Genomic DNA, 27975 nt, shown 5'->3' with positions numbered 1-27975 from the left:
GGAAGCTCAAGGCTTAGGCATTTCTGAAGCACGTTTAAAGAGGGGAAAAAAAAAAAAAAAGTACTGAACTTGGTAATCTGCTCACAAAGAGCAAAGATAAGGAGCCAGAGGGACAGAGGACCTTCCTGTAAGACGGGGCTGTGGAAAACCGAGGAGGTGATAAGCTAATTCACCCACCTCAGCGTAACACACCTGGATGGGGGCGAGGGAAGGTGCAGCCTTGCGGCCCTGTAGTACTTGAGCTAAACCCTGGGGCTGTGGTGGGGCCTCGTAGCCTGAAGGGCCCCTCGGGACTGGCGAGACGTGAGGAGGGCTCGTGGCAAGGCTGCGCACGCGACCCTGTAAACAGGAAAAAGCGTGAGTGTGGTAAAAGCTCGAGTTCAGCAGGAAGCTCGCTGCGCTGGCGTGCAGCTGTCGGCGGTGCTGGCTGGGGTGAGAACCGCTGCGGACCGAAACCGCAGCTGGGGAGCGACTGGGGGTTTAAATAACGTGGGGCTGGGGCTTCTCTGGGGCTCAGCGAGGTCAGGGAGGTGCGAGCAGAGGGAAGCCTGAACCCGTTGTGTTTGCGGCAGTGTAAAGCAAGAACATCTCCTCCCAGTTCCCAGAAGTATGACACCATCCTAAAAAGAGAAAACATGTTCTTATGTGGGCAGGCTGCGGATCAGTTGTTTGCACATGCATTTTGCTGTGATTTCTTAATTTTGTTTTCATTTTTTTGCCAGCGCTCCCAGACTTTGTCCCTGCTTTTTTTTTTTTTTCTTTTTGAAAATAAAAGAAAATATAAGAGGTAGGTGAAGCCACTCAGGCTGTGTCCTAGAGTTATTGCCGGGGCTGTCTCTCCTGCTCAGCTCAGGCTGATCCAACGAACAAGATGAAAGGAAACCTGTGCCGGTGTGAGATGGCAGCCGCTCCTGAAAAAGCCAGGCTCATTCCTCAGGTGACCTGCTGTGCGCCTGGGATTTGGAGGGGTCAGCAAAGAGTAGTTAATGATTGACCCTCTCCTGAAACCTACAGCACTTCATGTGGGAGAAAGGATGGCTTTAAACGTTCCCGGAACAGCCTGAACAAATCCCAGCGATGAGCTTGACATAAATGATTACCGAGGCAGCCTTCCTCTCACCTAAGCTCTGCCATTCTTTAAATAGTAACTCAAAACTACTAATTGGGCAGCAGAAATTCTGCTGCTGGCGGGGGGAGAGCTGTAAAAACAAGCAGTGTGCTCTTGTAATTGCTGATAAAGACTCGCAGCTCCTTCTGGCTGGTCGGTGAGACAGCAGGGAGCGTGCACGGACCCAGCCTGGGCTGCTCGTGTGCTCCGGTGGCACTCGTGCACAACGTCCAAGGTGGACTTGGCAGGAGGATTTGGGGAGGGCACAGCCCTCGGCACAGGGACAGCCTTTCCCCAAAGTGCTGCCGTGGATGGAGCCGGGCATGTAGGAGCTTTTCCCCGGCGGTGTGGCGTGCACTGATCTGGAACAGGATCTGAGCAGTGATTGAAGGAAACGGCTGTTTGCTGTAGCCAGGCGTGTTGGGTAGGTGAGCAGCGAGGCAGGTTCTCTGCCCATTAATCTCCTCCTGTCCATGTCACGCGCTGCCACTCGCTCCCCTTGCAGGTGACCCGCCAGCTCCCCGGCCAGGCACCTGCAGCCCCTCCAAAATCTTCTATTTGCGGCACCTCCCGGAGATTCCCCGGCCGAGGAGGTGCCAAGGGCCGCTCGAATCCTTTCCATTACGCCTCGCTGGATCTTCCCTTGTTGCTCAGGGGCTGCTGCTATTTTCACAAACAATTTGTATTTCCACATAGCGCTGCTGCCTGGCCCCTCCTCGGAGCTGGCGGCGAGCAGCTGTAAACAAGGCGGTTGGTACAGGCACAGCTTGCATTCGCTGCCCTGGTCCCAGCCCTCCTGGCTGCAGCAAGGCTGCAGAGGTGGCCAAGCCCCCTTCGCTGGTCCTCCCGGTGCTGCTGGAGGGCAAGTAGTCAGCGGGAGCACCTTGGGGTCACGTTGCGACCATACACATCCATATATTAATGTCAATTAATCTGGTCTAGCTCCCGGTGCTGAATATTTCTGGTTTGAGATCCTCTTGCTGGCGATGTGTGCAGCTGTAAGGTCACTGCTCTGCCCACGTCCCTTCGTCCACGCCACAGCTGAGCTGTGTCCGCACAGTGCTGACACAGGGAAATCACTGCTGTTTTGTCACTCTTTCCCCCCCCAGCACACCACCCCTCTTGTTTTTCCGATTTCAGCCTCGCACCACATCTGTTTCCTGTGAGCTTATCTCGGTGGAGAGCCCCAAAGCCTTGGTGCTGGGGGCGAAGCCCTGCACCTCTGCCTGCCGCGTGGAGATGCTGTGGGCCGTCGGTGTTTGGGGTCCTGAGCCACAGTACGAGGAGATGGTGAAGGAAAGATCAGTGAAGAGATTTAGAGGTGTTGTGAAGCCACAGAGGCTCCCAGATCTGTCCAGGACTGATTTCTAAGGACGTGACTCAAGTGCATCATCCTCCCTGCAGAAGGAATGCTTCTGCACGGGGCCTTTTGGGGACGTGTCTGTCACTTTGGCTATCCGTGGCTAGCAGGGCAAGGGAAGGGATGGATTAATTATCCACCAGGAGCAAATAGCAAAGGGAATGAGCAAACAGTCATTGCTTGCCACAGGCTGTTTGAGACCATCTTAGAGCTGTTTTTGGGGGCAGTGTGAATGGAAATGCCTCGCATCCTCCCCAGAGGGCTGGGAGGGGACAGAGGAAGGATTGCAGGAGCTCGTAAGCCTCTGATATCAGTGTCTGAATTCCTGCTAATACCTGGCGTCTGGAAGGTGGCCCGTGGTTTGTTTGCGATTGACACAGAGCCGGGAGGGTTGTTTTGGCAAGCAGGAGAGAAAAATGCCAGCTGGGAGAAGCAGGGTGAAACCAGTCGCTGCCAGGGCTTGGGGGGAATGGGGTGGAAGGGAAGGAGACATGGGACGGGGACACGGGGTGGCACGGGCAGCCGGGGGGAGCCTGACCACGAGCCACACCAAGCAGCAAGCGTCCTTGCTCAAATATTAGGAATATTAGGGATTCCTGCTAATTAACCCCAGCACTGAGGTTCTCTGGTCTCGCTTCACACAGATGGTTACATGGGTGACTCCTCTCTCTAATCTTTCTTTAATATTGAATTTTGTCAGATCAATTATTAAATATGGAGGAGAGTGCTTTATGTCACTGGCTCGCTGCAGCAGTTTAAAAAAAAAAAGAAAGGCAAGTGCTTTGTCATACCAGCAAAGGTTACCAAAACGTCAGATAAGCGCCGGGCAAAGGAGGGGTGGAGCGCACCAAAGCTCTGGGTTAACGAAAGTCTAAAGGCACCCACGTTGTTGGAGGACACTTAAACCTTCTTGGGATGGGCTTGTGACAGGAGGGGAGGTAGCAAGAGCCAGTGAAATTGCTGCTGCAGAGAAAAGGGAACTTCTTTCTTTTTCCTTTTCTTTCTTTTTTTTTTTTTCCCCCCGTCCTGTTTCTGTGTCTGTTACACAACGCGAGCTCTGTTCGGCGTGGGAGTCTGCCTGCGCAGTTCCTCAAGTCAAGTCAAGAGCAGAAAGTCAGAGGTGTAACTGATCCGTGTGGCCTAAACCCACTTGGAAAAAAAAAAAACAGAAAACTAATTACGGGGTCGAAGCTAAAGATGCATCAACCCATTAATAACTGGTGAGGGCAGGTGAGCTGCCTGCCCTCCTGGGAGCAGGGCAGCCAGGCTGGCGCAGCGCGGTGGCCGCTGCCTCCCCATCCCTCGCATGGCGAGGGCAGGAGGCTCGTCCTCCGAGCTCCGTGCCAGGCCTCGTCAGCCCGGCATCTGGACCCAAAATAGCCCCTTTGGCTGTAGTTACCACTTCCAGTTTAGTTCGGAAAAAATCCTTGATGACACGCCAGTCCCGGATTAGGAGTACTTTAGTTTTTATCTCGGTCCCTTCTGGGACCTGCTGGGGCAGTGCCCTGTAACTAGGGTAGTTCTATAAATTAATGGGGCTCTGTCCTCAGGTTGCTCTGCTCTGTCCTGAGGTTGTTGCCCTCCTGCTCCTTCTTCATGGGAGACTTGTTCCCGGGTGCCTGCGCACCCTTTGCTCCGAGCTGACCTCGTCAGCTGTCCCCTGTCCTTCTGCTCTTTTTCTCTCCCTTCTTCATTTCTTACTGATTACAATCAAAATAATCAAGATTATTTTGGAGGCTCCTCTCTTCCCTGCCTGGCTCCAAGCCCCATCCCAACACGCTGCAACGATGCTCCTCTGTTGTCCCATGCAGGAAACTCCACAGGCAGCCCTGAGCACGAGAACAGCACGGCGGCAGAGCACAAGTGGCCAACGTGCAACGCCCAGGATGAGATGCTGAACCTGGCCTTCACCATCGGCTCCTTCCTGCTCAGCGCCATCACGCTGCCCCTGGGCATCGTCATGGACAAGTACGGCCCTCGCAAGCTGCGGCTGCTGGGCAGGTCGGTGTCCTGGGCACCAGGGTGGGCTGAGGGGCAAATTCACACTTTATGAGAAGCTGACGGGTGCTGTGCCTGTTGGTGTGTCCCTGAAACCTCAGGAACCTTATGGGGGATTGGTCTGGGAGCTGCTGGCTGTGTATAGGGTGCCAGAGCAGCTCTGGGATGGTTTTGGCCAGCGCTGGGCTGCGCGGCGAGTTGCTTCACAAGGGAAGGGCTTGGGACTCCGTGTCCAAGCTTCAGCTCTCCAGCGTTGCTCCCTGCTTCCCGGCCAGATGGAGCCTGGAGGAAGAGCAGAGTCACTTGTGAGTCACAGCGGCTAGCTTTTTCCCTTCAGCTATGTCCTGAGAGGCACAAAACCAAGATGTTACATCAGAGCTTGCAAGCTGGGGAGTTAACTCTGAGATAAACCCATCCTGCCTGCCTTTTCTGGGTCCCCTCTGTGCCATGTGGTGTCTGCGTCGTTTTCTGTCCCCGATAACAAAGTCACTCGCAGTTTCTGCCGTGGCACGGGAGAACGTGGCTTGCTGGGCACAGTGGGCCCCAGCGCCACTCAGTTTTATAGCACTGAACTGTACCAAAACCAAACTGGCCTGTAGGCAGGGTGGGACAAAGAGGGCAAGCCTGACTCAGACCCTACCTGAGAGGAGCTGTGACCGCAGCTGGGTCACAGAACCGAGGCTGCTGCTGTCCTTGGTCACCTCGAGGGGATGACTGGCCAAGCTCCGTGCTGGAAAAGCAGCGGGGCATCTGGGTTCGGCAAGAGCTGTGCCAGAGCAGTGGGAGGGAATGTTGCTGCTTCAGCCCTTGTGCAAGGCTTCTCTGTAATCTTCGGGTATTTCCCTGGATTTTTGTTTCCAAATCACCAGCTCCCTTACATAAATTACACAGCGCTGGCTTAATGAGGTGCTGAGGAGGGAGAGGGATGTGTAATTTATTGCACGTAAGGCTGGCTGGACTCATGGTTTTGGTTCCCTTTCAGCGCCTGCTTCGCTGTGTCCTGCGTGCTGATCGCATATGGTGCCAGTAACCCAGACTGTAAGTAGGCATTTGGTGCCGAGCTGGGAGGGCTTTGGGGCTGTGGCCCTATTTTTGGGGTGCAGATGAACGTGCACAGAGCTGCGTGCTCCACGTGCAGCCCCGGGGTCTCGCTGGGGACACAAACCAAGGGTCTGCTGGCCTGGGATAGCTCCGTGGCTCGGGGAGGGCTAGTGTTTTTACAGCCATAAGTGCATGGCAAGGGCCAGACGCCTGAGATAGCCAGGTCTCCCCCAGCTTTGCACTTGGCCAAGTGCTGTAAGGAGCAATTTCAAGCAAGTTCCTGGCTTTTCCAGGGTTGGGAAGTAGGTAATAGCACATGATGTGTAATCTGCTTTCTCACTGGGGATGGTTGGAGCGTGCTCCTCAAGACCAGATAGTGCGATTACACTTTGGATCCAATTCCTTCAAGTAAATCTCCCTTCTGGTACCCATTCAGACAAGCTACATCAGCAAGCCTGTTCCCTAGAGAAAAGCCCCTCGCTCGCTGTGTGGCTGGAGGGATGGGTGCTGGTGGGATGAGCTGGGTTGGGAGGAATGTGGCACGTCCCAAGGCTGCTCCTCTGAGGTTTGCATGTTGGGACCAAAACCCTGATGGCCTGTTGGTCTCCTTTCCCTCCCCACCCCAGTAAAGGCTCTTGAGCTTTTTTTATTCTGTTGCAGCTCTGTCCGTGCTGATATTCATTGCGCTGGCTCTGAACGGCTTTGGTGGGATGTGTATGACCTTCACATCACTCACGGTAAGCAAAGACTTACCATCTGATTCTTACTTTATTCCTTAGTGTGGCTGTGAGCTGGGCTAGCAGGAAGGAACAAAGTGGATCTCTTGCCTGCGGCTCGAGTAGCACATGGCTTTGTTTGGAACAAAGGGTCGGTCACACTTTTACCTGAAAGGCTGGGTGTTAGCTGGTTAGTCTAAAGCTTTTTTTCTCCATTCCTTTATTACCTGCCTCTTGCATCTCAGATGGAGGTGAAAAAAAGAAGTTTTTTTTGGCTCGGGCTCAGATTGCTGTGTGCCTGTACATGCAGTGCCCAGTTTAGCTTCGACAAACTGAGGGAAGCATCAGAAGGGTGCAGAACCCTTGCAGCAGGATAGGACCAGCTTCTTGCGAGCGCTTTTTGCATCTCTTCCCCCCTGTTTTCCAGCACAAAAGTGTTTGCTCTCGGAAGGGCGAGAGTCCCTTCCAGGTTTCCTTAGAAAAGCTGAGCTGTTGAATGCCCCTGGCTCTGTCTGGCTCTGGCAGCTGCGTGGGTCGGTTCAGTCTGTGGGTTGTGTTACAAGCACTGGTCAACAACCGTCAGCTGGGTCCCTGCGTTTTGGGGTTCGTGTTGCCTGGAGAGAGAAGCGGTATCACTCTCCAAGTAGCTGCTTGATTTTCCACCTCATTACACTTGTCAGTGTGGCTGAAGCAGGGCCGGGTGGAAAAGCTCCTAGAAAAGAGCCTGGGAAGCACTGATTGAAAACTTTCTGATCTGGACCGCGTTACCTTGGGCTCGCTGTTAAAAGTTAAACTCGTAGTTAAGGTTACCTCTAATTTAACGTGGATTAGGTACTGGCTGAACTCCTGAGACCTACGTTTGGCAGAGACTGGGTTTAGAGATCACCGCGTGCGCTGCGATGTTGTTGCTGCTGTTGCTTTCGTATTCAAAGCTTTCAAAAGTGTGTGCAGATGTCGGTCTCAGGGCTGTATGTAATGTTCTTCACTGGAAGCCTTGGCCATGCTCCCAAAGAACTGTGGGGCAAATGTCATCCTGCCACGCTTCAAAAACAAGCAAGGAAGAGAGGAGCACATTGGTACCGTGGGGGGAGAGGAGAGGATTCCCATCCTGCGGCTGCCAGCTTTGGTTATTGTCTCTCTGGGTGGTTATTAAGGGGTCACAGATTATTTTTGAGCCACTGGTGGTGATAGGAGGAAGGGCAAGGGTAGGGCTGAGACTGAATGTGCTGTACCATGGCTTTTAGCAGCAGAAGAAATAAGCAAAGCCACTTATTAGTGCCCTCGTTAGCGAGCCAGTTTCACAGCACAGAGGAAGTACAGCTGCAGGAAAAAGGTCAAATCTTCCAAGAAGTGATCCAAGCCTCGGGGAGGGCTGGAGCAAGCAGCAGAGCTGTGAGTTCACACAGGGAGACCGCAGGTAGAGCCGGCTCCTCCAGGCAGCGGTGTGCGTTGCGGGGAGCTGGGATGGCCTTAGGTCCGACTCCCCAAATCCAGGCACAGATAGAGCTGCACATGCCTCCAGGCAGAGGCATTTTGGCACCTGAGGCGTGTAAAAGTGGTTAAAAACAGTCCAAACTGTGAGGGGAGCACCTCTCCTGCACCACAGCATTGCTGCGGCTGACGACTTACAAGCGTGTGTGTTTTGCTCGCCAGCAGCTCGCCGCCGTGTCCTTGCATGGCTCTGCTTGTGAGCCACGGTTCTTGACTCGAGTCACCTTCCTTGGCGACACGAGGATCTCTTGTGGGTCCTTTCCAGCCCCTGGGGATGGTGAGGGAGGGACGTGGGGACGGCAGGTCATTGCACGGAGGCAGCGAGCAGGAATCAGCACCCGGTGCCAAGTGGGCTCGTTCTGGCTGACGCCGGCGCCGGCTGCTGAGCGCGCACGAGTCGAAGCGAAGTGACTTCCTCGTCCAGCCAGCAACCCGGAACGTCCTAGGAAATGGGTCAAACCCACTGGTGCATGAGCTGGTCCCGTGCCACCCCAGGGTGGCTGCTCGGTGGCAGGGTGGCCACGGTCGGGCACTTTTTGGGTGATGGGGCCACCCGCATGCATGGACACAGCGGGGTCTGATGGTCTTCTGCAAGGGTTTAGGGAAGGGGACAAACGGGACTGCAGCCCAGGCAGTGCCCCACCAAGCGTGCCTCTTGGATTTGAAGGGTTTTTCAGCAACAAGTCCCCGGGGTTTGCCGGCAGCGCGTGGCACCCTGCAGGGCCAGGCTGCCTGCACCGGGCACTGCGGCTCGGGGAGGAGGGGGAGCAAGCAAGAGAGCGGCGGTGTTCCTGCTTCTGGGAACAAGGTCAGGCTGTGCCTGCTGTTACAATGCAGAGGGGAGATTTCTGCCTCGTGACTCGGTCTTAGCCAATATAAGGGGAGGTTGGAAATGGAAACAGATCCGTATTGGTGGCTCTGACAGCAACACAGGAATCTGGCACTGGTTCTGCTCCGGAGCTGTTTCATGCAAAGAAATAAACATGTGTGATAAATTACCACAAAGAGCCTTTTATAGATTGTTTTCTGTCCTGTTTTCCTTTCAAAGAATTACAGCTGCTTTGCTCTTATTTTCTGCTGCAAACAGCACCCTTTGGTTGGGGCGGGGGGGATCTCTGCATAGGGAACCTTCTCTGCTCGGAAATATTAGCAGTATTTAGGGCTCTGGGGTCTTTTGTTGGAGAACAGGAACAGGAATTTCCATATGCCTCGGACAAAGCAGGCAGATTGAGGCTTTCCTGGAGAACAGATTTTTATTGTCTGTAATATTTCCAAATATACCTCCTGATAGGCAAAACAAAGTTTTCCAGTTCTCAGTCCCTTGACTTTTTTCCACTGTTCTTTCAAGAAGGAGGGACACTGGGTTTGGTAATGCCACTGTGGTGTTTTTTGTGGTATCCTTTGCATAGGGACTGTCTCCAGGGAAAAGCTGAAAAATTGTAAAACTAATTGAAGGTTTTAAACTCGCTATAGGGTAGATGAGGAGAAAATCATCTGCAAGAGGAAACAAGGAAGTGATTTTATCAGTTTAGGATTGCAAACCTGTAATAAAGGACTCCAGGAAAAAATAGCTATGGTATGGCAAAATTCAGTTAGTATCTTTCAGACAGGACATAAAGTTAATTATACATTGAGCATTATTGACCTTTAAACAGAAGACATAAGAGTTTCTTCATGGTAGATCTTCCGGAGTTGAGACGCTCGTACCAGAATAGGCAGAAATTAATGGAGGAGTCTGTTTGGGCCTGTAGGAGTAAGGTCAGACTGAGGATCAGATCTTTTTGGTGGCAGGAAAGCAAAGAGCCTACTTGCTGTGTGGTTTTGCTTTGTTTTGTGTTTTGATTTTTATAATTATTATTTTCTTGTCCCTAGGGTTCATATTTTTCCAGTGCTCACTGCTGTAAAGACAGCTGGAAAAAAGGCTTAGTAAATATTGTATGTTATTTTGGTAGCTGGTCTTCAGAGGAGACCTGCACAGGCATTGCCAGTGCTGGCACTGGCGGTCTGAGGGTTTTTGTCTGGGTCTGGGCTATTTTCTCTTTGCCTCCCCTCCGTCCCCTCAGGTAGTCTCGGATTTCCTTTCCCCCCCAGTGCTCAGTGTTAGCAGTTGCAGTTGATAAGATCTTATCCAACCCAATGAATCTCCTCTATCCAATTTTCTTTAAGCCAGCCACTTGCTTGGTGCCAAATAGGATTTTAGGAAGTCTCAAGCCTTTCTAGGACTTGTGTCCCCATCGAGGCAAAGCAGACTCGGGTTTCCCAGACATGGCTGCTTGCTTTTGGGCTTGCTCTAGATCTCCAGTAGCCCCCAGAGCAGGAGGATCCACCTGGGAGCTGCTTGTCTGCTTATGAAAAAGGCCTTTTGTGATCTCTGGGGCTCCGGGGAAAATCAGCCCGAGCCAAGAAGCAGCTGTGTTTGTGAGCTGCCCAGCAGCAGCAGCTGTTTGTTGTAATTTCTGGAGATTGTTTCAGGTTTGGGGCATTCGAGATGAAACAAATGCCCTGCCTGCTGACGGCAACCAGCCTCTGCAACCTGCAGATATTTCACTCTGCAGATGCAGTTTTCTGGGGTGTGTATTTTAGGCCAGCGCTCCCAGGGAGAGATTTTTGAGCCTGGTAACAGACCTTTGGATCCTTTGCAGTTTCCTGTCTGCAGCTCCTGAAAGCAGCCTGTTGGCAGCGCTCCCAGATGCGGGGATCTGGGGATGGGTGTGGGGATCCTCGCCGCAGAGGAGCATGGTGTTTTCTGCCTCCTCCGTGCCTGCTCGGGGCTCAGCATCGGGCTCAGCGCATTGCTGCTGCTGTTCATGGGCTGGGGTTATCCAAGGACCTGGAGGCTGCGCTGCATAGAAAGCTCTGCAGTGAGACAGGGAGATGATAAACAGCCAGATGGATCCTGGAGTGTTCCTGCGCAGGAATACTTGTGCTGTAAACACGCTGGTCCCACCATGACACAAGCCAGATTCACTTGCCTTATATGCTGCTCCTGGGAAAGATGGATTTGTTTTCCAGCAGCGAAACGGGAATGCGATGAGAGCATTTGCTTGCTCAGGCTCCAATATTCTCTGAATCATTTTGTTCAGCTGTGTCTGAAAACAGATAAAACGCTGGTTAGGCTTTCAGTCCTAGAAGGCACCCACAGTGCCTGGCTTAAAGGCCCCCCGAGGCTGACGTGGTGGTGATGCCCAAGTGAATCTGGGGAGTCGACCTGAAAAGGGAGGCGGGAGGAAAATCTGTCTGCCTGAAGCAGCACCTTTGCCCTCTGAGCAGCTTCAGGAGGTCTCAGCTCAGCTTTCTGTACCCTACAACTTCAGGACTTCTCCCCATGATTTTCAGCTAGCAGGCTGGTGTAGAAAAATGGGAAGTTCCTCCTTTCCCATGAGCGGGAAGGTCTCGGGGCTTTTTCTGCCTGCTCAGCTTTGCTTTCGGGTCCCGAGTGGAAACAAGGGCTGGAGAGGCAGTCTGGGGAGAGCTGCTGAGCTGGCTGAACTGCTGCGTGAGGTGCTCCTCGCTGCCCTGCCGAGAGCTTTGCTTTCCCAACATCTCCTTGCAGAACCAGCCCCATCTGCTCTCGGTGATGCCGTCGCACCCAATAGGAGCCAGGTCTCCCTTGCAGAGAGCCTGCCTGCACAGGGGGACCTAGCAAAGCAGTTCGTCTTAGTCCCTGTTCCTTCTTGTTGTAACGGGAGCTTTCTGATCTACCGCAAAGGTTTGGGTGCTGACCCAAGGTGTGTAAGCAAACCTGGCAGTTCGAGGTGTCGCGGGGTGTGTTGGAGATCGTTCAGCTATCACAGCCCGTGTCTAGCAGCTCTTGCCTAAAAGGAGGGTGACTGGCAGAGAACTCGAGCGTATGTTTTTGGAAGGGAAAAGAGGTGGTGGCTGTAGCCTCGGGGAAAGGAACTCAAAGAAAGCACAAGGGCTGGAACAAACAATCCTGTGCTAAAGGTGACCAATGCAAAGCATGCTGTCAGTCTGGAAGGAAGCAGTATCATTAAGGGCATAAATCTTGGATTGTGGACATTCCCTGACACTGGAGACACCACTGCAACCTGCAGGGTACTATCCTGAAGAGCTGAGACGTTCTGAAAGAAAACTGTTTTTTTCAGGCTCTGGTATCCAGAAGTCTTGATCCTAAATGCCAGTATCTTCTCAAGAGAGCCTCCTTCCCTCTTCTTGCCTTGTCTTCCCTTCCCAACAGCAACCTGTTTCAACCGATTTTTCTCCCCCCAGCTGCCCAACATGTTTGGTGACCTTCGTTCCACGTTCATTGCTCTGATGATTGGCTCCTATGCTTCCTCTGCTGTGACCTTCCCAGGAATCAAGGTGAGGCTGTGGGACCGTGACTCATTCCTGGTGCTGTTGTGCCGGGGTTTTGCACCATTTAGCAATAATGTGGAAAGAAAGAGGGACTAATTGTTAAAGCGCTTTTTTAGAGATGCTTTTACGAGATTCAGTTCCTGTGTGCGTTTAAAGACTTCCCAAGTGCCTGTCTCAAGAACTCAATGAATACTGTAAAGAGAATGGTCTGTTTGCTAACACACCATAAGATTTTAAGGGTGTTCAGTAAGGAAAAATGAAGAGATGATTACTTTTTAATGAAAGTCTGTTTTATTTTATAAAAAAAAAAAACAACTCCGGGTATTATTTATGTGTATTTTTAATACATGTGTGTACTTCATCTGTTTGATTGTTGCCAGTGGTTGGCTTTGAGCACTTCAGAGCTAGCGAACTGCATTGAGGGAAGAGAAGAGACTGTCAGTTGGGCTGCCTTGGTGGTCCCTAGCAGTTCTGAACCAGCGATGGCTTGCTGCAGAGCCAGAGTAAGAGAGACAGTAAAAGAAGGCCCTTTCCAAGGGTGTAGGGAAGCTCCTGTTGGCTTTCCAAAGAGAAGGTCCTTGGTGAAAACCTTTGGCAGCCATTTGTGATGCAGCTGCATGCTATTCCAGCTGGAGGTCCTGTTGTCACTGTAGTTGTTGTTAAAGATGTGCATATACAGCTCTCTCCAAGCTGTTTTACATGTAGCATGTTCTTTTCCACAACATCCTTTCAGACAGTATTCTAACAATATTGAAGATCTTTCTGGCCTTACAGCCAAAACCATATTTCCTTGTGCTTTGTAGGTTATATATGACTTTGGGGTCTCCTTCATCCTCATTCTGCTTGTCTGGGCAAGCTGTGCAGGACTGGTTTTCCTCAACTGTTTCTTCAACTGGCCACTGGAGCCTTTCCCAGGACCAGAAGATATGGATTATACGTAAGCATTATCTAGATTAGCCCTGGGGCTAATCCCATTCTTCTCTAGGAAGTGGTGGCACAGCTAATACAGAGGAATGGGCAGGGAATTCCTTTGCATGTTGTTTATTGCTGCCATTTCTTCTGAGGTTGAGGATTTATGTCTGCCATTAGATTTTTATCTCGACTGGTGAATATCTGTGGAAAGTTGAACCTTCCAAAGCACAGGAGTCATGAAGAAAACAATCTGCCAGTACCAATAAGCATTTCTATACTGACCTACACCAAACTGGCCCAGGGCCTATATCTCTGCGTGCTCTGGATCCAGACCATTTGTGGGTTTGTAGATGAAAACTAGTGCCATGAATCCACACGTAGGCTGATTCCTGCAACTCTGCTGCCTCTGGTTCCCTACCCCATGTTGCAGCTCTCATTCTCTTTACTTCCCAACAGGGTGAAAATAAAGTTCAGCTGGCTGGGATTTGACCACAAAATCACTGGGAAGCAGTTCTACAAGCAAGTCACGACCGTGGGACGCCGTCTCAGTGTGGGGAGCTCCATGAAGGGCCCCAAGGAGCTGACAGCCTTGCAAGAGAACAACAAGCTCTGTCTGTCCACGGTGGACCTGGAAGTGAAGTGCCAGCCCGACAGCTCAGGTGTGGTTCCCTGGGTGCCCTGGGGATGCTTGCTCTGGCAGAAGGCCGGCGGCCTCTCTGCTTCGCTCCAGACCTGTTTTTATCAGATAGTGTGATACGTGATCCATATGCTGCCAGGGCCACATGCCAGCCACCGTTATCTAAATACAAGTTTAGTTATATAAGGAATCCTGTTAGTGTACGCCTGCCTAAACACACGGTATGTTGTTGCCAGTGGTGGGGACAACACCACGAGTACGGGTATGGCTGCAGGACTGTGTAGTTGGTCACTGCCACCTCTTAGACCAACTGCTGCCATCACCAAGCCTTCTTTACCCAGTGGTATGGCAAAAGCAAATGGCTTGAAGTTTCCTTTTCACTCTAATCCACAGAATTAGGTGAGGCTTCCTCGCTCCAGTTAGTGGTAGCCAAACTCCCAGCAGCTATTGCCACTCATTAAGGACATTTGTAAAGCACTAGACAGTTGCTACCAGTAAACTTTTTGGTGCCGCCACAGGCACACCATGTTGAAATGACTAGCTAGAAAACTTGCTAACCACAGCCTCTACTGAAGACATGCCCACTTAGAAGGGTATATTGCCTTCCTTAGAGACTCTGTTATTCCTTCTGCAGCTTCTCCCTCCTTCATGAAGAGTGTCTTCAGTCCCATCTTGCTGCTCAGCCTCATCACCATGTGTGTCACTCAGCTGCGGCTCATCTTCTACATGGGGGCCATGAATACCATCCTTGAGTTTCTGTCTGGAGATGAAGATCAAGGTAAGGTAACCTAGAGGCTTTTATCTGCTTCCTTGGAACAGGAAGCTGACCCAGACTCGGGCCTTGCAAGAGGCCAGTGTGCCTGATTACTCAGCAAATACACTGTGTACAGCACTTACTGGTGTCAGAGTGCGGCCAGCAGCTGCTGGTAGGGTCTAGTGGAGGGCTGGAACTGGCCCAGGACGGAGGGGCAGCGAGGCAGGCACTTGAATGTCAAGCTAATTTTAGCCCGGTGTCTTTTAAATACTAGACCATGCTATTCCTCCAGATAACTTGTTGAAAGTAGCCTCTCAGGATGGACTGTGATAACTTTTTTTTTTTTTCACTGGGAAACCTATTTCATCAGGTATTTGCTTTGCTTATCCTAAGCAAGCACAAAGTGCAGAGCAGCTGACTCTCATGACTAATGATTGGACTAGGTGTCTCGTCCCAAACAGGGGTGGGAGAAGTGAAGTCACTGCTGTTTTGCGCAGCTTGGTGTGAGCTGGGGAGGCTCAGGGGTGCTCGCTGCGCTGGACTCGGCTGTATTTATAGCTCTGATTCAGTACATGGAGCAAACAGGAAAGAGTACATTAGTTTACTGTTGTTGAAAATACCCGGGATTGCAAAACAAGACTTAGCCTTTTTTTTTTTCTCTGCCCTCTGTAGTAAGATCCAGTTTGAACTTGTTAAATCTGGATTGCATGAAGCTGATAAATCAAGAGGCACTCCTCTGAAAACAGGAGTGAGCTCTGGGGGAGGGAAGGAAACTCCAAGTGCCCTGGCATTCCCTGAATTGCTTTGTTTCTTGAGCCTTTGACAGCCTGCAGCATTCAGCTCTTTATCTCCTGGCTCAAGAGCCAATTTAGACATTAAACAGTAAACAGGACAAACTTCACGCTGCCTACCTTTCCCAACGCAGCTCACTTTTCTGCTTACCTTGTAACTCTTTTGCTCTGATTTTTTTTCCTTTTTTTACCCTGGCTTGCTCTAGTTATCCCCCCCCCTCACCCCAGTATTTTAGGATTAATATTAACTATTTATGCTGCCAATTCTGTTTAGATCAAGCTCTGTACTTGGAAAAAAAAAAAGGGATTGTGCCTCTTGGGTGACTTGTTTTTCTATGCCACCTTTGAGATTTCTTCCCATTTTCCCCCTCCTCCCCCTGAATGCAGCCTGGGCTCGCAGTGCAATCGGCTGTCTTGGTGTTTCCATGGCATCAGCAAAACAGTGGTATTGTCTGCTTGCAGCAGCGTCAGGCTGCGAGAGCAGTTCCAAGACGCATGCAGATCCCTAGAAATGTAATCTGCGTGCATCAGGCGAGGATGGGATGCTTCTTCCTCCGATTTCTCGCTCTCCTCGCTGTTGTTTACTTGCATGTGATTTATTTAGAGAGCTCCCCCCACCTGCAGCTGCTCTCTGGAGCACTCAACAAGGGAAGAAGAGGGTTGAGTCACTCCTGCAAGTGTTGTTATGGTCAAAGAGAACTTAAATATACCTGGAAACAGAATAGGAGAGAAGGACATGGGGGAAATCAGTGAGTGTGTGAAGTCTTGAAGCTGCAGTGAGGCACTGTGTCCTTGAAAGTCCTGCTTCCCGTGCGTATTAGGATGGTGACTTCGACCTGCTGTGAAACCTGGAGGTGGAAAAAGCAGTCAGCCTGCAGATACCTGTCTTCTGCAGCCCCCAAAAAGATGGAGGGGAGAAGCTAGGGCCTTCAGCATCCCTCTAAATGACTGTTTAATTTAGTTGTAGGAAGGCAGGAGAGTAGAGCTGTTGTGTTTGAGACTTGAAATTTCACTGCATCTTTCAAAAATTGTCATCTTCCTTCCAAACCTGGTAATATTCGGAGACCTTGGGTAGAGCCAGGGCGGGTGGAAGACTCGGTTGTGATGAGGTCCTTGCTCAGGATAGTTTGAGGCAATGACTTGTGGAACAGTGGATGTAAAGGGTTGTGCCCATGTGTGAACCCTTTCTGTTTCCTTTACTTCTGCCATACCTGCTGGTATTTGCTAGAAATTGTTCTCTTTCATCCTGAGGAAAGAACAGTTTTTAAGATGATTGATAAACTGAGAAAACTCTGTTCCTGTAGCAAACACAATCCTTCCTTCTCTTCTCTCACTGTCCCCATAAACTTCATTCCCCGCCTGAATTTGGCTTCTGCTCTCAGCGTTTAGAGCCCAAGATTAAGTGCTCAGAATAGCATGGAGAGACAAAGCTTGACAGCGTGACTCGCTTCTTACCCTCTATTAAAAAATAACCAGGCAAGAGCAAATCAGCTTCAGGAGTGTTTGTAGAGGGTGATGCCACCTGTCTCTTTTGGCTCCAGCAGTTGTTATCATGAGATGGGATGTGAGGCCACATCAGGGCTTGCTTGTCTGGAGGTAATGGGGGCAGGAATGTGAGTTCAGAGGTTGGAGCTGGAAGTTCCTCTTGCAAGGACCTGGCCAGCAGCTGGAGCCAGGAAGGGGTAACCTGGTGCCATGCCTGGGCACCACGAGGCAGCCCTGATGAGGTTTGCTACAACTGTATATGAGAGAAAAGCTTGTTGGGAACTTCTCTCAATTACCACCTTGATTTTGGTATAAGTCATGGCTGTACTGCTTTGGAGAGCTCTAGAAATGTGTCGAGAGGGACAAACTCAAATTCGTTTCGGCTGTGTTGTGCTTACGGTGCTGTAAATTGTGAGGACTCTCTGCTGAGATGGGCAGTTTCAGAATCATATCCTTATTTCAGAGCTGTGGTACGCCGTGACTCACCAGCCCTTCTGTGCGATGCCTTCAAATCCATCACGTGGGCTGCAGAGAGGAAGTGGAAAAAGCATTGTGGGGTGGGGGAACTATATAGAACAGGAGGGGAGGGTCTCTTCTAAGCCTGCTGGCATCAGCTTTCCTCTAGAGAGCCATGTAGACACTTCTCCCATGTTTAACACGTGGGGAATTTTCATCAGGTCGAAGTTTTAATGATTGCTCTCAGGTGCTGTATTTCTTGCTGCAGATTTCCCTCCGCATACACATTTCCAAACTTGTCCTTTCTGCACAAAATGGGTTAGACCTCACCTTCCCAGCCTGGCTTGTCCTTGCTGGAGCTTCTGAGCTGGAGAAGATACAGCTGGAGCTCACAGCAAAGCAGGAGAGGAGATAACTAAGGTGTCTCCTGTTACTGCTACGGTACCACTCGGACTGACACTTTTCAAAAAACCTTTTTTTTTTTTTTGTTTTTTTTTTCCTGCAGTGAGTCTCTACACTTCCATTTTTGGGGTACTGCAACTGCTGTGCTTGCTGACGGCACCCGTGATCGGGTACATCATGGACTGGCGGCTCAAAGAATGCGATGATGGCTCAGAAGAGAACGAGGAGAACAATGCTGAGCAGTGCGTAGTGTGCGCCACTCGGGACATGCAGCCACGTAACAGGCCCCCTGTGTTTTGGGATAGAAGACCGAAACGAATATTGGTCCATCAGTATAGAAAAAAGAGCCTGAAGGAAGACTTGATAACCTAATAATTGCAAAGAGGAAAGGATCTTCCATGTCCACTAAGATCAGTCAAGAGGAGCAAATTTAAGTTGTAGCAAGGAGGCTCAGACTTTACTTCTAGTGTAACAGTTAAAGTAACAGCAACAGCACTTAATTGCCCAAATGTTCCTCGGTTTCCGCTGATGGAGATCCCACCATCTCCCTAGCCAGACCTCTAGCCAAATGGTTTAGAGTTGATGTGAGACGTGGAGAACCTTGTTATGAGTTTCAGTAGCTGCTGAAAGTGCTTTTTGTAACATAGGGTTTGCTATTGTTCCAGAGGTGACAAGAAAAAGAAAAAACGTGATCGTCAGATCCAGAAAATCACCAATGCCACCAATGCCTTTGCATTCACAAATGTCCTGCTGGTTGGATTCGGAGTCACCTGTCTCATTCCTAATCTACCATTGCAGGTGAATAGGTCAAACGGATGGGTGTGCTGAAGGGGCTGGCAAAGTGATAGACAGGATGGTGCTGGGAGGTCCTGCAAACCAGCAGAACCAGCTGATGGCGGGAGGGCTTACTGGCACCGCTGGGAGACCTCTGTGCTGCTTTGGGAACCCCAGCCTTAATGCTGAAATAAATAATACCATAACCTAAAGAAGCAATTATAGTTAAAACGTCAGTTGACCTTCAGTTTATACACACTTGGAATTCGTGCAGCTGAGCTCTGTAACCACGAATACTTTCCTACTGAGATCCTCTTAGCAGTGCCCGTGCATTTAACCTGGGCTTGATTTAAGCTGCTGACTGTCAGGAAATTTGCTGTAAGAAGCATGACGCTGATGTATACAGCAGGTTATTTCTGCATCAGATGCTATGCCCAGTGGTACCCGTGGGATTATAAACCTGTTAAAATATTTATTTTGTGGCACCACCTGTTTTTGGCAGAGGAGTTCAGTGATTTTATGCCACACTCAAACATGCCTTGATGATGTAGGCAAGCAGACGTCATTTGCTCATACTTGCATATTGTCTGCAATAACTTGTGGAAAATTAACTAAATTGGCAATGGACTCAATAAAAAGAAAAGTATCGTGACCCTGGCTACAGTTTGCTGGGGACATGCCCTTGCAACAGTGCCATCTACAATTTTTTTCCTTGTGCCAACCTTCAGGTTTGGGTTCTGCACTGCTCGATCCCCCCTTTGTACTGGAAAGGAGAATACTTTTTAGGATTGGTTGTGTGTTGGGGTCTGGCACACCTTGGCACCTAGCACGTGACGTTTTCTGCTTCTCTTTCCAGATTCTTTCCTTCATTTTGCACACAATTGTGAGAGGATTCATCCACTCAGCGGTGGGAGGCCTCTACGCAGCTGTGTAAGTCTCTGCTCACCTATAGCATGTGGCTGGCCAGCTAAACTGGTTTGGGGTGATAAGCTGCCCAGGTGAGAGGGAGATCAGGAAGTGAAGTCTTTGCGGTCAGAGGGGAATAATGATGCAACTTGTTTCCCCAGTCACTGCTGGGCATGACAGTAGCTGGACTGAAGTCCTAGTTGATGCTTTCCCTGCTTGGAAACAACTAACCCCTTTGGCATAGCTACTGCGAGGAGACAGGCACAGCTGTATATGGGCTGCGGGTGAGACTAGGCTATTGACACTGAGGTTATATAGTAAGAATTCAAGGCTTTTTTTGTCTTATAATGAGTAGCTATGTGCATGGGTCCAGGTAAAACATTAACATAATTGAGTACATTGCTTCTGGTCTGCTCTGAAATTACACGGGTAAAGCATTGCTCAAGATGCCATTAGTGAAGCCTACTCCCTTTCCCAGGATGGATCATGCAGCTTATCAAAGTTATCGATAGCTGAATCTAAATGCTCTCTTCCTTAGTAAGCAGTGTTTTTCATTTTGAAAACAGATCTGCCCCTCTGTCCTGAGTGGCTGAACAGAGGGATAGAAAGCAGCTGTTTTCTTTCAGAGAATCACAGAATTGTTGAGGTGGGAAGTGACCTCTTGAGACCATCTTGTCCAGCCCTCCTGCTCAAGCAGTCAGCTAGAGCAGGTTGTCTAGCACTGCATCCACTTGGGGTTTGAATATCTCCACAGATGGGGGCTCCCCAGGCTCCATCTGTGAAAGGTTTTGGTCCCAGTGTCTGGGCAATCCAGGCTAGGAAACCCATCTGAGGCTCTGCTTCAAAAACACATAAATTTTCGGTTCCATGGCAGCTAGAAGCAAAAGATATTTGTCCTGGGCAAGGTAAATGCCTGTTGGTGTACATGTCAGCTTGTACGTAAACTAACCCTGTTTGACCATTGCAACTCTCTCCAACTTCTTGGAGCGAGGTATTTTTGGTTTGAATGTGACTTCTTTGAGTGTTGGAAGGTTTTGATCCATTTTTCTTTCTAAGCTTAGTTTAACCTGACCTTTTTTAAACCCTGCTCAGTTGTGAAGAGAGACAGATGTTCGACTGTTCCTGAGATTTATTTTTCCATTAGTAGTATCTGATATTCAGCACTTTCCAGTCAACAGTATTGTTTAATTTGACATGGGATCAGACTTGTCCTCTAAAAAGGAAAACACACACTAACCTGTTGTGCAGGTTTCACTCACTTCTAAAGGGAGCAAATTGTTATGGCCAGATGAAAATGATTGCATAGCTGCAAATGCTGTCATCTGGATAAAGAGGCCATGCTTTTAACTAGTAAATGTCAACACTCTTCTCCCTTTGCAACAGGAGTAGTAGCTATATAAGCACTTCCATCTGTCTTACGGTACAACTGCAAAACAAAATAAGTGCTGGATCTGGTATTTCTTAAATTTGAGAATTCAGGATGAGAAGAGTCTGGAGAGGAAGCCTCTGGCCCTGTCACCAGATGGATTCTGGACTACAGATCACTGTGCTTACCACCAAGTATAACTAAAAACTCTAGAATAAGAGAGAGTTGTACGTAAGTCCAGGAGAGAGTTGTTCTTTGTATTATGCCTCTCTTGGGACTGTGCTCTGTAGTGTTAGTCTACTGGGAATGTAACCTGATCGGGGTGATGTGAACAGTCAAGGTGACGTATAATAATGCTGTTGCTTTTTCTGTTGACAGATACCCCTCTACTCAGTTTGGCAGCTTGACAGGGTTGCAGTCATTGATCAGTGCCCTTTTCGCCCTTCTGCAGCAGCCTCTGTTTATGGCATTGACAGGACCTTTGGAAGGAGACCCTCTCTGGGCAAGTTCTTCTGAAATTTAATATGCAGGCTCGGTGGCGAAGATGGTTTGGGCTCATTTCTTTGAAAATAAAAGCACTCCTGTGCATGGACCGAGGCTATAAACAGCAGGAATTTTGCATGTCTCTTAGTCTGCTGTTACCTTGGTGCCATCCAGGAGACCCTTTTGCATGTAAGTAATGAGGCCCTGCGAGGGAACGTCATTAACCGTTAGGAGGTTCCCCTTCCTGGGAGGAAGGGAGAAGGCTGCTGGGGTGCTTCTTGTGAGCAGTTTGCATGGGGAGCCGAAATTTGTAAGGTAAAAGTGAGTGAATCTGTCAGGCCCTCAAATGTAATAAAAATTCTCTGTGCTCTTGAGACCTATAAGATCTGAAGTTCAGTAAATTTTGGTCTGTTGGTGCTAATGCCAGGAAAGCCAAGTGGCTATTGTGGGTAGGGCTAATGTGTGGTGTTTTGCTGAGAGTATTTGCACAGCTCATTGAAACTATAACATGGGTGGTCCTGGAGAATGTTGGTCTCTAGGCTGCATGTGCATATATCTGCACTCCAGCACCCCATGGCTCTTAAGTCAGTGATGTTGGTGTAAAAGAACCCCACCTTAAACAGCCACACCTCTTCTGTTGAAAAAAGAGACTTCTGCAGCCATGATCTAGAGCAACAGACTCTTACAGCATTTAATTTATACACACGGTGCTCTGGGTATTTTATAAATAAAAATACAAAGGAGGTTGTTGCCAATACACCGAGCAGAGCGTTTCTTGGTTTGCCTGTAGCTGAGTGACGTGGGCTGGGTTCTGACACGTGGGCATGTGTGGCTTGGTCATTGTCGTCCTAGCCTGCCTAATTCTGTTTTGTCTGTCTTCCTGCAGGTAAATGTTGGCTTGCTCGGTCTGAGCTTACTGGGTTTCTGCCTTCCGATCTACCTGGTCTGCTACAAACGCAGGCTAGAGAGAGAGAAGAAACAGAAGAATGACGATGCCAAACTCTTCCTCAAAATCAACGGCACTCCCAATGAGGAAGCCTTTGTTTAAACTGGTGCTTCAAATTCAACCTCCCCTGTACAGGTTCCTACCACATCCGTGGGTTATACCTGTGGTGTAAGCCAGGCTTTTTCTCTCCTGGCTCTGCCAGTCTTTGCTCATCACTGGAGTGAGAGCCAGACATCATGACTGAGCTTTCCTCAGATAAATGGCAGAGGGAGACTTCCCACTCCTTACTCCAGAACACAAGACACTTTTTTCCTTTTTATAAAGGCCACGCAGATATTGTGTCTTAAGTTATCCCCTGATCACACTCTCCAGCTGCCGAGGCTCTTCATAGGAAACTGGGGAGAGAAGGAAGAGGGATGGGGGAAGAGAGAAGAAAGACCTTAATTTGAATTTGTAAACATAACACACTGAAGTCTGTTTTCCCCCCCTCTTCCCTCAACCTTGTCTGACTGTCTCAGATGCAAGCTGCACTCTCCTCCCTTCCTGAGGTTTCATAATGGTCTTTCTGCTTGATATGTAGCTGGACCCAATGGTTTTACTGCCTATCCAGACATATCCCAGACTGTTTTTGAGGCAGGGAAGGGAAATTATACCTATGTGTATGAGCACAGCTTCAGTGTTTTGCTAAATGTTGGCTGCTAGCACTGACAGCTCCCAAACCTTTTATTACTGCAATGGAACAGACTGTGAGCAATGGATCTGCCTTCCACACTGAAATGGAGACCCTACTGGACTGCTTGGTCCTACACCAAGTCTTCGAAGGCCTGGAATTCCTCCTTTTCCCAGCCTGAAAGCCACCTGTATGTGTTGTAAACTGCCTGCAGTCCTGGAACTGTTGAGATAGGAATTGGATCTTGTTTACCGATGAAGTGCTTTGAGACTTGTTGCCTTTTGCCTCTTCCTCCCTCCAATGTGACCCCAGGAGGGGAGCAGCAGCGTGTATTTACTAAAGTGGAAAGATGTCTTGAAGCTGGGTTCTGGGACTCCAAATACCTTGGTGTTCACATGTCATGATCTGACTTCTTGTTGAAAAGAGTCAAGAGTACAGAACACTCCTTGTGTCTGGTAACTGGATCCTGTGGATGTATGGCAGGGTGATGTGGCAAAGTAATTCTTCCTCTAGCCATAGCTTGTCTACATTGTTATGATAATAGCCCCCAAGCTGCTGAACACCAGGTTACTCTGACTGACCAAAAAGCTGCTGGTTTGGCTGTATAAAGAGCCTTCTACAATGTCAATGCTCTGTCTGGACAGAGTATGTGGTGATTGATTGTATGGTGAAGCTGACTTATAGAGCAATACATGTGGGTAAAGGTGCCCCAGGGCCTGTTTGCCATGGAGGGAATACAAAGGGAATTCTTAACCTGCTTATTTTTATAATGGATTTCCTAGTTCTTGCCTAAATTAGACTTTTCTCCCCTTAACCCCGCTGATGTCAGTAGCTCAGCCTCTGCAACTAGCATTAGCCACCACACCGTGTGGACCTGCTTGGAGCAGGGCTGTGTGGCGTTGAGAATGAGCATCACCATGGGGTGCGCAGCAGTGCGTGCGCTGGGCTGAGCTAGTGGCTGCGGGGAGGTTGGCAGGGAGAAATAAAACAATTATGAAGATGTAGTGGTGGTGTCTTCTGAACTGCCAACTCTTGCATTACTGCAAAGCCTGGCAGAGGGTAAGTCATTCAACTCCTTTATGTCTGGTTGGAGAAGAACAAGGCTCAATCCCTGCTCTGTTTGTTAGCTCTAAGCCGGGGATTAGAAGCATCAGTGCGCTTGGACCGCCCTGTGAGAAATTACCTGGGAACTGGGTGTTAACTCAGTTACTGGTGGTTTAAAGCATGCAGATGCTCAGCCCAACCTGGTCTTCACCTTCATAAATTTCAAGCTTGGTGATTTACAGAGCTTCGGAGGACGGCTGGGAGCCCCGCCGGTGCCCTTGGCAGCGCAGGATGACGAGGCAGCTGTGAGGCAGCAGCGCCATCTTGAGTCGCTGCCCTCAGCCGCCCTGCGGACAGCTCGGTTGCTGCTCCACTCCATGGTACCTTTTAGTCTTCAGTCACTTGTTTTAAAATGACTTGCCACTTGAGTATTTTACACGTTTGTGGATTATTTTTTTTAATCTGTTGCCTTTATTAAATGTGTTTGTTCCAAGACAGCCTTATTGCCTGCTGTCAACACTATGCTGTTCTAAAACTTTGCATTATTTTTTTTGTTGGCCTCCAGCTTTGGTGATGATTTACTGACCTTCCCAGCTTTTTACCTTTTGTGATGAGTGGTAATTAAGGAAGCAGCGTTTTGATTTGATTTTCTGTTCACCTGGAACTGTCTCAAATACATGCCCAGAGACCCACCAGCAGTAGTACAGCTTTCCTAGATTTCCAGAGGGCTTTTTGCAGGTTTCCACATTCCACATTATTATATTTGCTCCTTCTAAATATTTTGAGACGATTCCTACTCCTGCTCCAAGATACTTGTCACATAACAATGATGGATTATGTATCTTTTTTTTAAATAAGATCTCAGACAGGTGAGTGTCTGAGCCCCAGTCCTCAGCCTTGCAATATCTTAAAATAGACGTCTCTTGGAGGACGTGAGTGTGCTAACTCAGCATCACTACCACTTCAGTTTCAAAATATTGAACATGATATCTTCCACTCTTCTGTCATTTGAATTCCTGATACAAATGTCTCTGCAAAATGGTGGAATACAAGTGGCGTATTTTCATGAAGAAACAGTGGGGATGCTGCTGCCTTTGAAGTGTATGCAGCTAAATTAAACAGAGAGCACCCTTTTATTCCTGCCACCTACCTCCCTACTGCAGTTCTCAGTTCCTACTCTTTTTAGGGGTGTCCTGTAATCCAGTTTCATTTGATAAAATATTGGGTATATGTAATTGTTATCTCTGTGGCCGATGTGCCATGATGTATAGAAGCTGCTGGTCAGCTGTGAGGAATAGGGCTCATGCCTTTGAGTCACAGTTCCAGGCTCTGTTCTTAGACTGAGAGTAAAGTGTGCCTTTGGCTTGCAGTTATGAGGACTGGTGGGTACACAATGATGTTTTAGTTGTTTAGGGTTAAAGGGACAAATGGGAATACTTTCTCATGCAGCCCAAAGTCAAACCGTGAAATGTATTGCTGTAGAATGTGGTAGGGAACAAAAGCATTTATTATTTTTATTTTTTTAAAACAAGGGGCTGGTTAAACAGTGGTCTGATGCATCCAATAACTCAGGGAGATTTTAAGTTGCTGTAAATAAGAAAGTTATGCCAAGGAAAGATTACTTTCCTGCACACTGTCTCTTCAAGAATATGCTATTGGTCAAAGATTGAGAAAATACATGCCGGGCTAGGTGGAATGCAGATCTGATCTCATGGGGTGTAATTTACTCTGACAGTTGTGAACTAAATTAATTTTAAAAGCAGTCTCAAACTTATCTACAAAACTGTGTCTGCATGCTAAATGTGCACATCCTCTACTAATTGTAGCATAACTGCTTAAATGCTGCACCTTCTGCAGGGGTCGGCTCTAAGAAGATAAACAGAGTATTCTGGCTTCAGCCTTTTCTAAATGTTGCCTTGGATGCTGCAGAAACAAACTGTTGAAATGGTCCTGTTAAGCATGATTGTTCAGGGGCAGTTTGCCTTTTTTGTTGATGCTTATGGAAATGTAATAATTATATACATTTGGAATGGAAAATAGCATTGCTGCTTTCTAGCCAAGTGATGCAGGACTAAGAAAATTCCCAGTGCACTCTTCTGTGTGCATGAGCCATCCTGTGGAAAAAATAAGTGGGCTACCAAATACTAGAGAGCCACATAAATTAGATCAATAATGAATTTACCTTTATAACTCAAATATAGGTCAATGTGTTTAAGTAGTTTCATTATTCCTAAATGCTGGAATTGGTAGGGCTTTTCTGTGCCCCTTTCCCTATCACTCATATTAGAAGGGTAAGGAGCGGGTGAGGAGGTGGTCATGGAAAAAGCCTCATCCCCTCAGTACAAGCATCCCCACCTGAATGTAATGAAGCAGAAACCTAAGCTGTGGGTGCCTGCCATTTGTAGGAGCCTTCTGTCAGGGGTGTTGCTGTGCAAAGGTGACTATACCTTTTGGAAATGCCGCTCCTGGTCTCTACAAACCCTCATGCATTTAATATGCATCTTTTTTTAAAAAACAAACAGACAAAAAAAACTGAATGGGGAAGGAAGGGTGATTGCTTTTTCCTTTCACTAATTTGTCAATACCTAAGTCCCATCAACAATCTACAAAGTACATCAACAAGCAGTGCATGTTGCCATTAAGAGTAGCAGAGAATATCTGTGGTGTTTTTTCTAATCAGGACTGGTAACTGTATTCAGTTACTGACAGAGTATCTGGATCCTTAAGATGTAACTGGACACGTGTACAAAAATAAGAAAAGAACAAATCTTGCTGGGAGTCCAACTTAACTGCAACACAGCTACAAGTGAAATGTTTAACTTCCACAACAAAGTCTGAGCTCTTCATGCTCTCTACAAAGGAAAATTGTAGGATAACGAGATTTTTAACTAAGACAGTAAATCACTAAAATGTTTTAAAGTAAGAAATTTCCCTCGTGACAGGCTGATGGATTTGGGAAATATGCCACAAAATATAAAGCAGATACTGCAAGGGAAAAAGAAAAACTTCAAGTTTTGTTAAATTCCTGCTTTGAGCATTTTTTTTCCTGCATCTGCAGAGCTTTTTCTATTTCCCTACTTCCCAATTTAGAAGTGCAAACTTATTCATAATAGAAAATAATATTACACTAAGGTTACTGATGGGAAGGGCCTGAAAAAAACCAAACCCAACACCGACAATTAAAAAAAAATAGACGCTCCTGATGACATGTCACCATTATTATCTCTGGAAATAGCTGAAACAATGATGTATTATGTAGAGGCATTCTGACATTAATTATAAACCCTACAGCTTGTTTTTCTACCTGTGCGGCTCTGCCTGTCTCTGCGCAATTTGTTTTTATCAGGTGTGCTGTGCTCCATGCTGTTGTCCTCTTCCTAGCACCTGACCCTCATCAACTTGCTTTTTATTCCTGGAATAATCCCCTCCCCTCCTTTTTTTTAGATGTCCCCCCTTTACAACCTGACAGCCTCCACTTCTTCCTGTCCCCAAGATTTTTGTTTTGTGGCGTGTTTGTCAAAGCTAAAATGTAAGCGCCCTGTGGCAGGCCAGCGTCATCTTTTGTGTCTGTGAGGTGATGTGCATTCTTGCAGTGCTATCTAAAAATAAATGTGGTATTAAGTTAATCATTAGTTTTCCTTTTGAGGCTGAACATAATACAAGTATTGCTTGCTTCCTAACAAGACTATGTAAGCCTGAGCGCTTTACGCAGTGCTGTCTGCCAAATTGCTTGGCTGCACTTCGAATGCTTCCTTGTCCTTTTCCTCTCTAGGTAGGAGCTCACAGCCAGATTTCAATTAATCTTCATCTGAGGAAAAAATCTTAATGCATTAGTATTTATTATTATTTTTAATTTAGATAGCAGGTTGAGAAAGAGATCAAGCTTTACCAAACAGGATGACCTGGTATCCAGTAGTGACAGATAAATGTGTGTAGCCTTAGGTGGGAGTGTTACAGCAGAGGTGCTGGGTGCAAGTGGAAAAGCCGCATATTTCAGTTATCCACGCTTGAGCTTGGTGATGCTGAACGTATAGTGCTTGATTTTCCAGTCAAATAAAGGCGATCCTTGCTCTGTGTGATTGCAGTGATGAAGTAGTACAGCTGGTGCTCTTTAGCTATTTTCCTGCCTTAAACAGAGGTCACGCACACAGAGACCAAAACAAAACCTACACTTTTATTTTTTATTATTATTTTAAGATATCTTTAGATATTTCACGTCATCTTTAATGTCAAGTGCACCTCACATCACCGAGGACTCGCCATAAACCTTGCCCTGCCGGCCCCGCGGAGCCCCATTCCCTGAAAAAAACACTCCTTG

At 48.3% G+C, this 27975-nt stretch overlaps 1 protein-coding gene across 1 annotated transcript in view; it reads left to right on the top strand.

The window, feature by feature from the left end:
- The window catches only part of SLC43A2 (solute carrier family 43 member 2), a 32385-nt gene extending 4654 nt beyond the window's left edge, over positions 1-27731 (top strand). The window contains exons 3-14 of the mRNA XM_035559282.2: positions 4280-4469; positions 5449-5504; positions 6168-6244; positions 11945-12037; positions 12835-12968; positions 13400-13602; positions 14215-14358; positions 17572-17710; positions 18134-18266; positions 19099-19172; positions 20893-21016; positions 21884-27731. Coding sequence (XP_035415175.1) covers positions 4280-4469; positions 5449-5504; positions 6168-6244; positions 11945-12037; positions 12835-12968; positions 13400-13602; positions 14215-14358; positions 17572-17710; positions 18134-18266; positions 19099-19172; positions 20893-21016; positions 21884-22045 — 1529 coding nt within the window. The 3' untranslated portion in view covers positions 22046-27731. The remainder of the gene's footprint in view (positions 1-4279; positions 4470-5448; positions 5505-6167; positions 6245-11944; positions 12038-12834; positions 12969-13399; positions 13603-14214; positions 14359-17571; positions 17711-18133; positions 18267-19098; positions 19173-20892; positions 21017-21883) is intronic.
- The last annotated feature ends 244 nt before the right edge of the window (positions 27732-27975 follow it).

The sequence above is a fragment of the Cygnus atratus genome, chromosome 20 (assembly GCF_013377495.2).
Source record: "Cygnus atratus isolate AKBS03 ecotype Queensland, Australia chromosome 20, CAtr_DNAZoo_HiC_assembly, whole genome shotgun sequence".
NCBI classification, from domain to species: Eukaryota; Metazoa; Chordata; class Aves; order Anseriformes; family Anatidae; genus Cygnus; species Cygnus atratus.
This window is presented reverse-complemented; position numbering and strand designations above follow the sequence as displayed.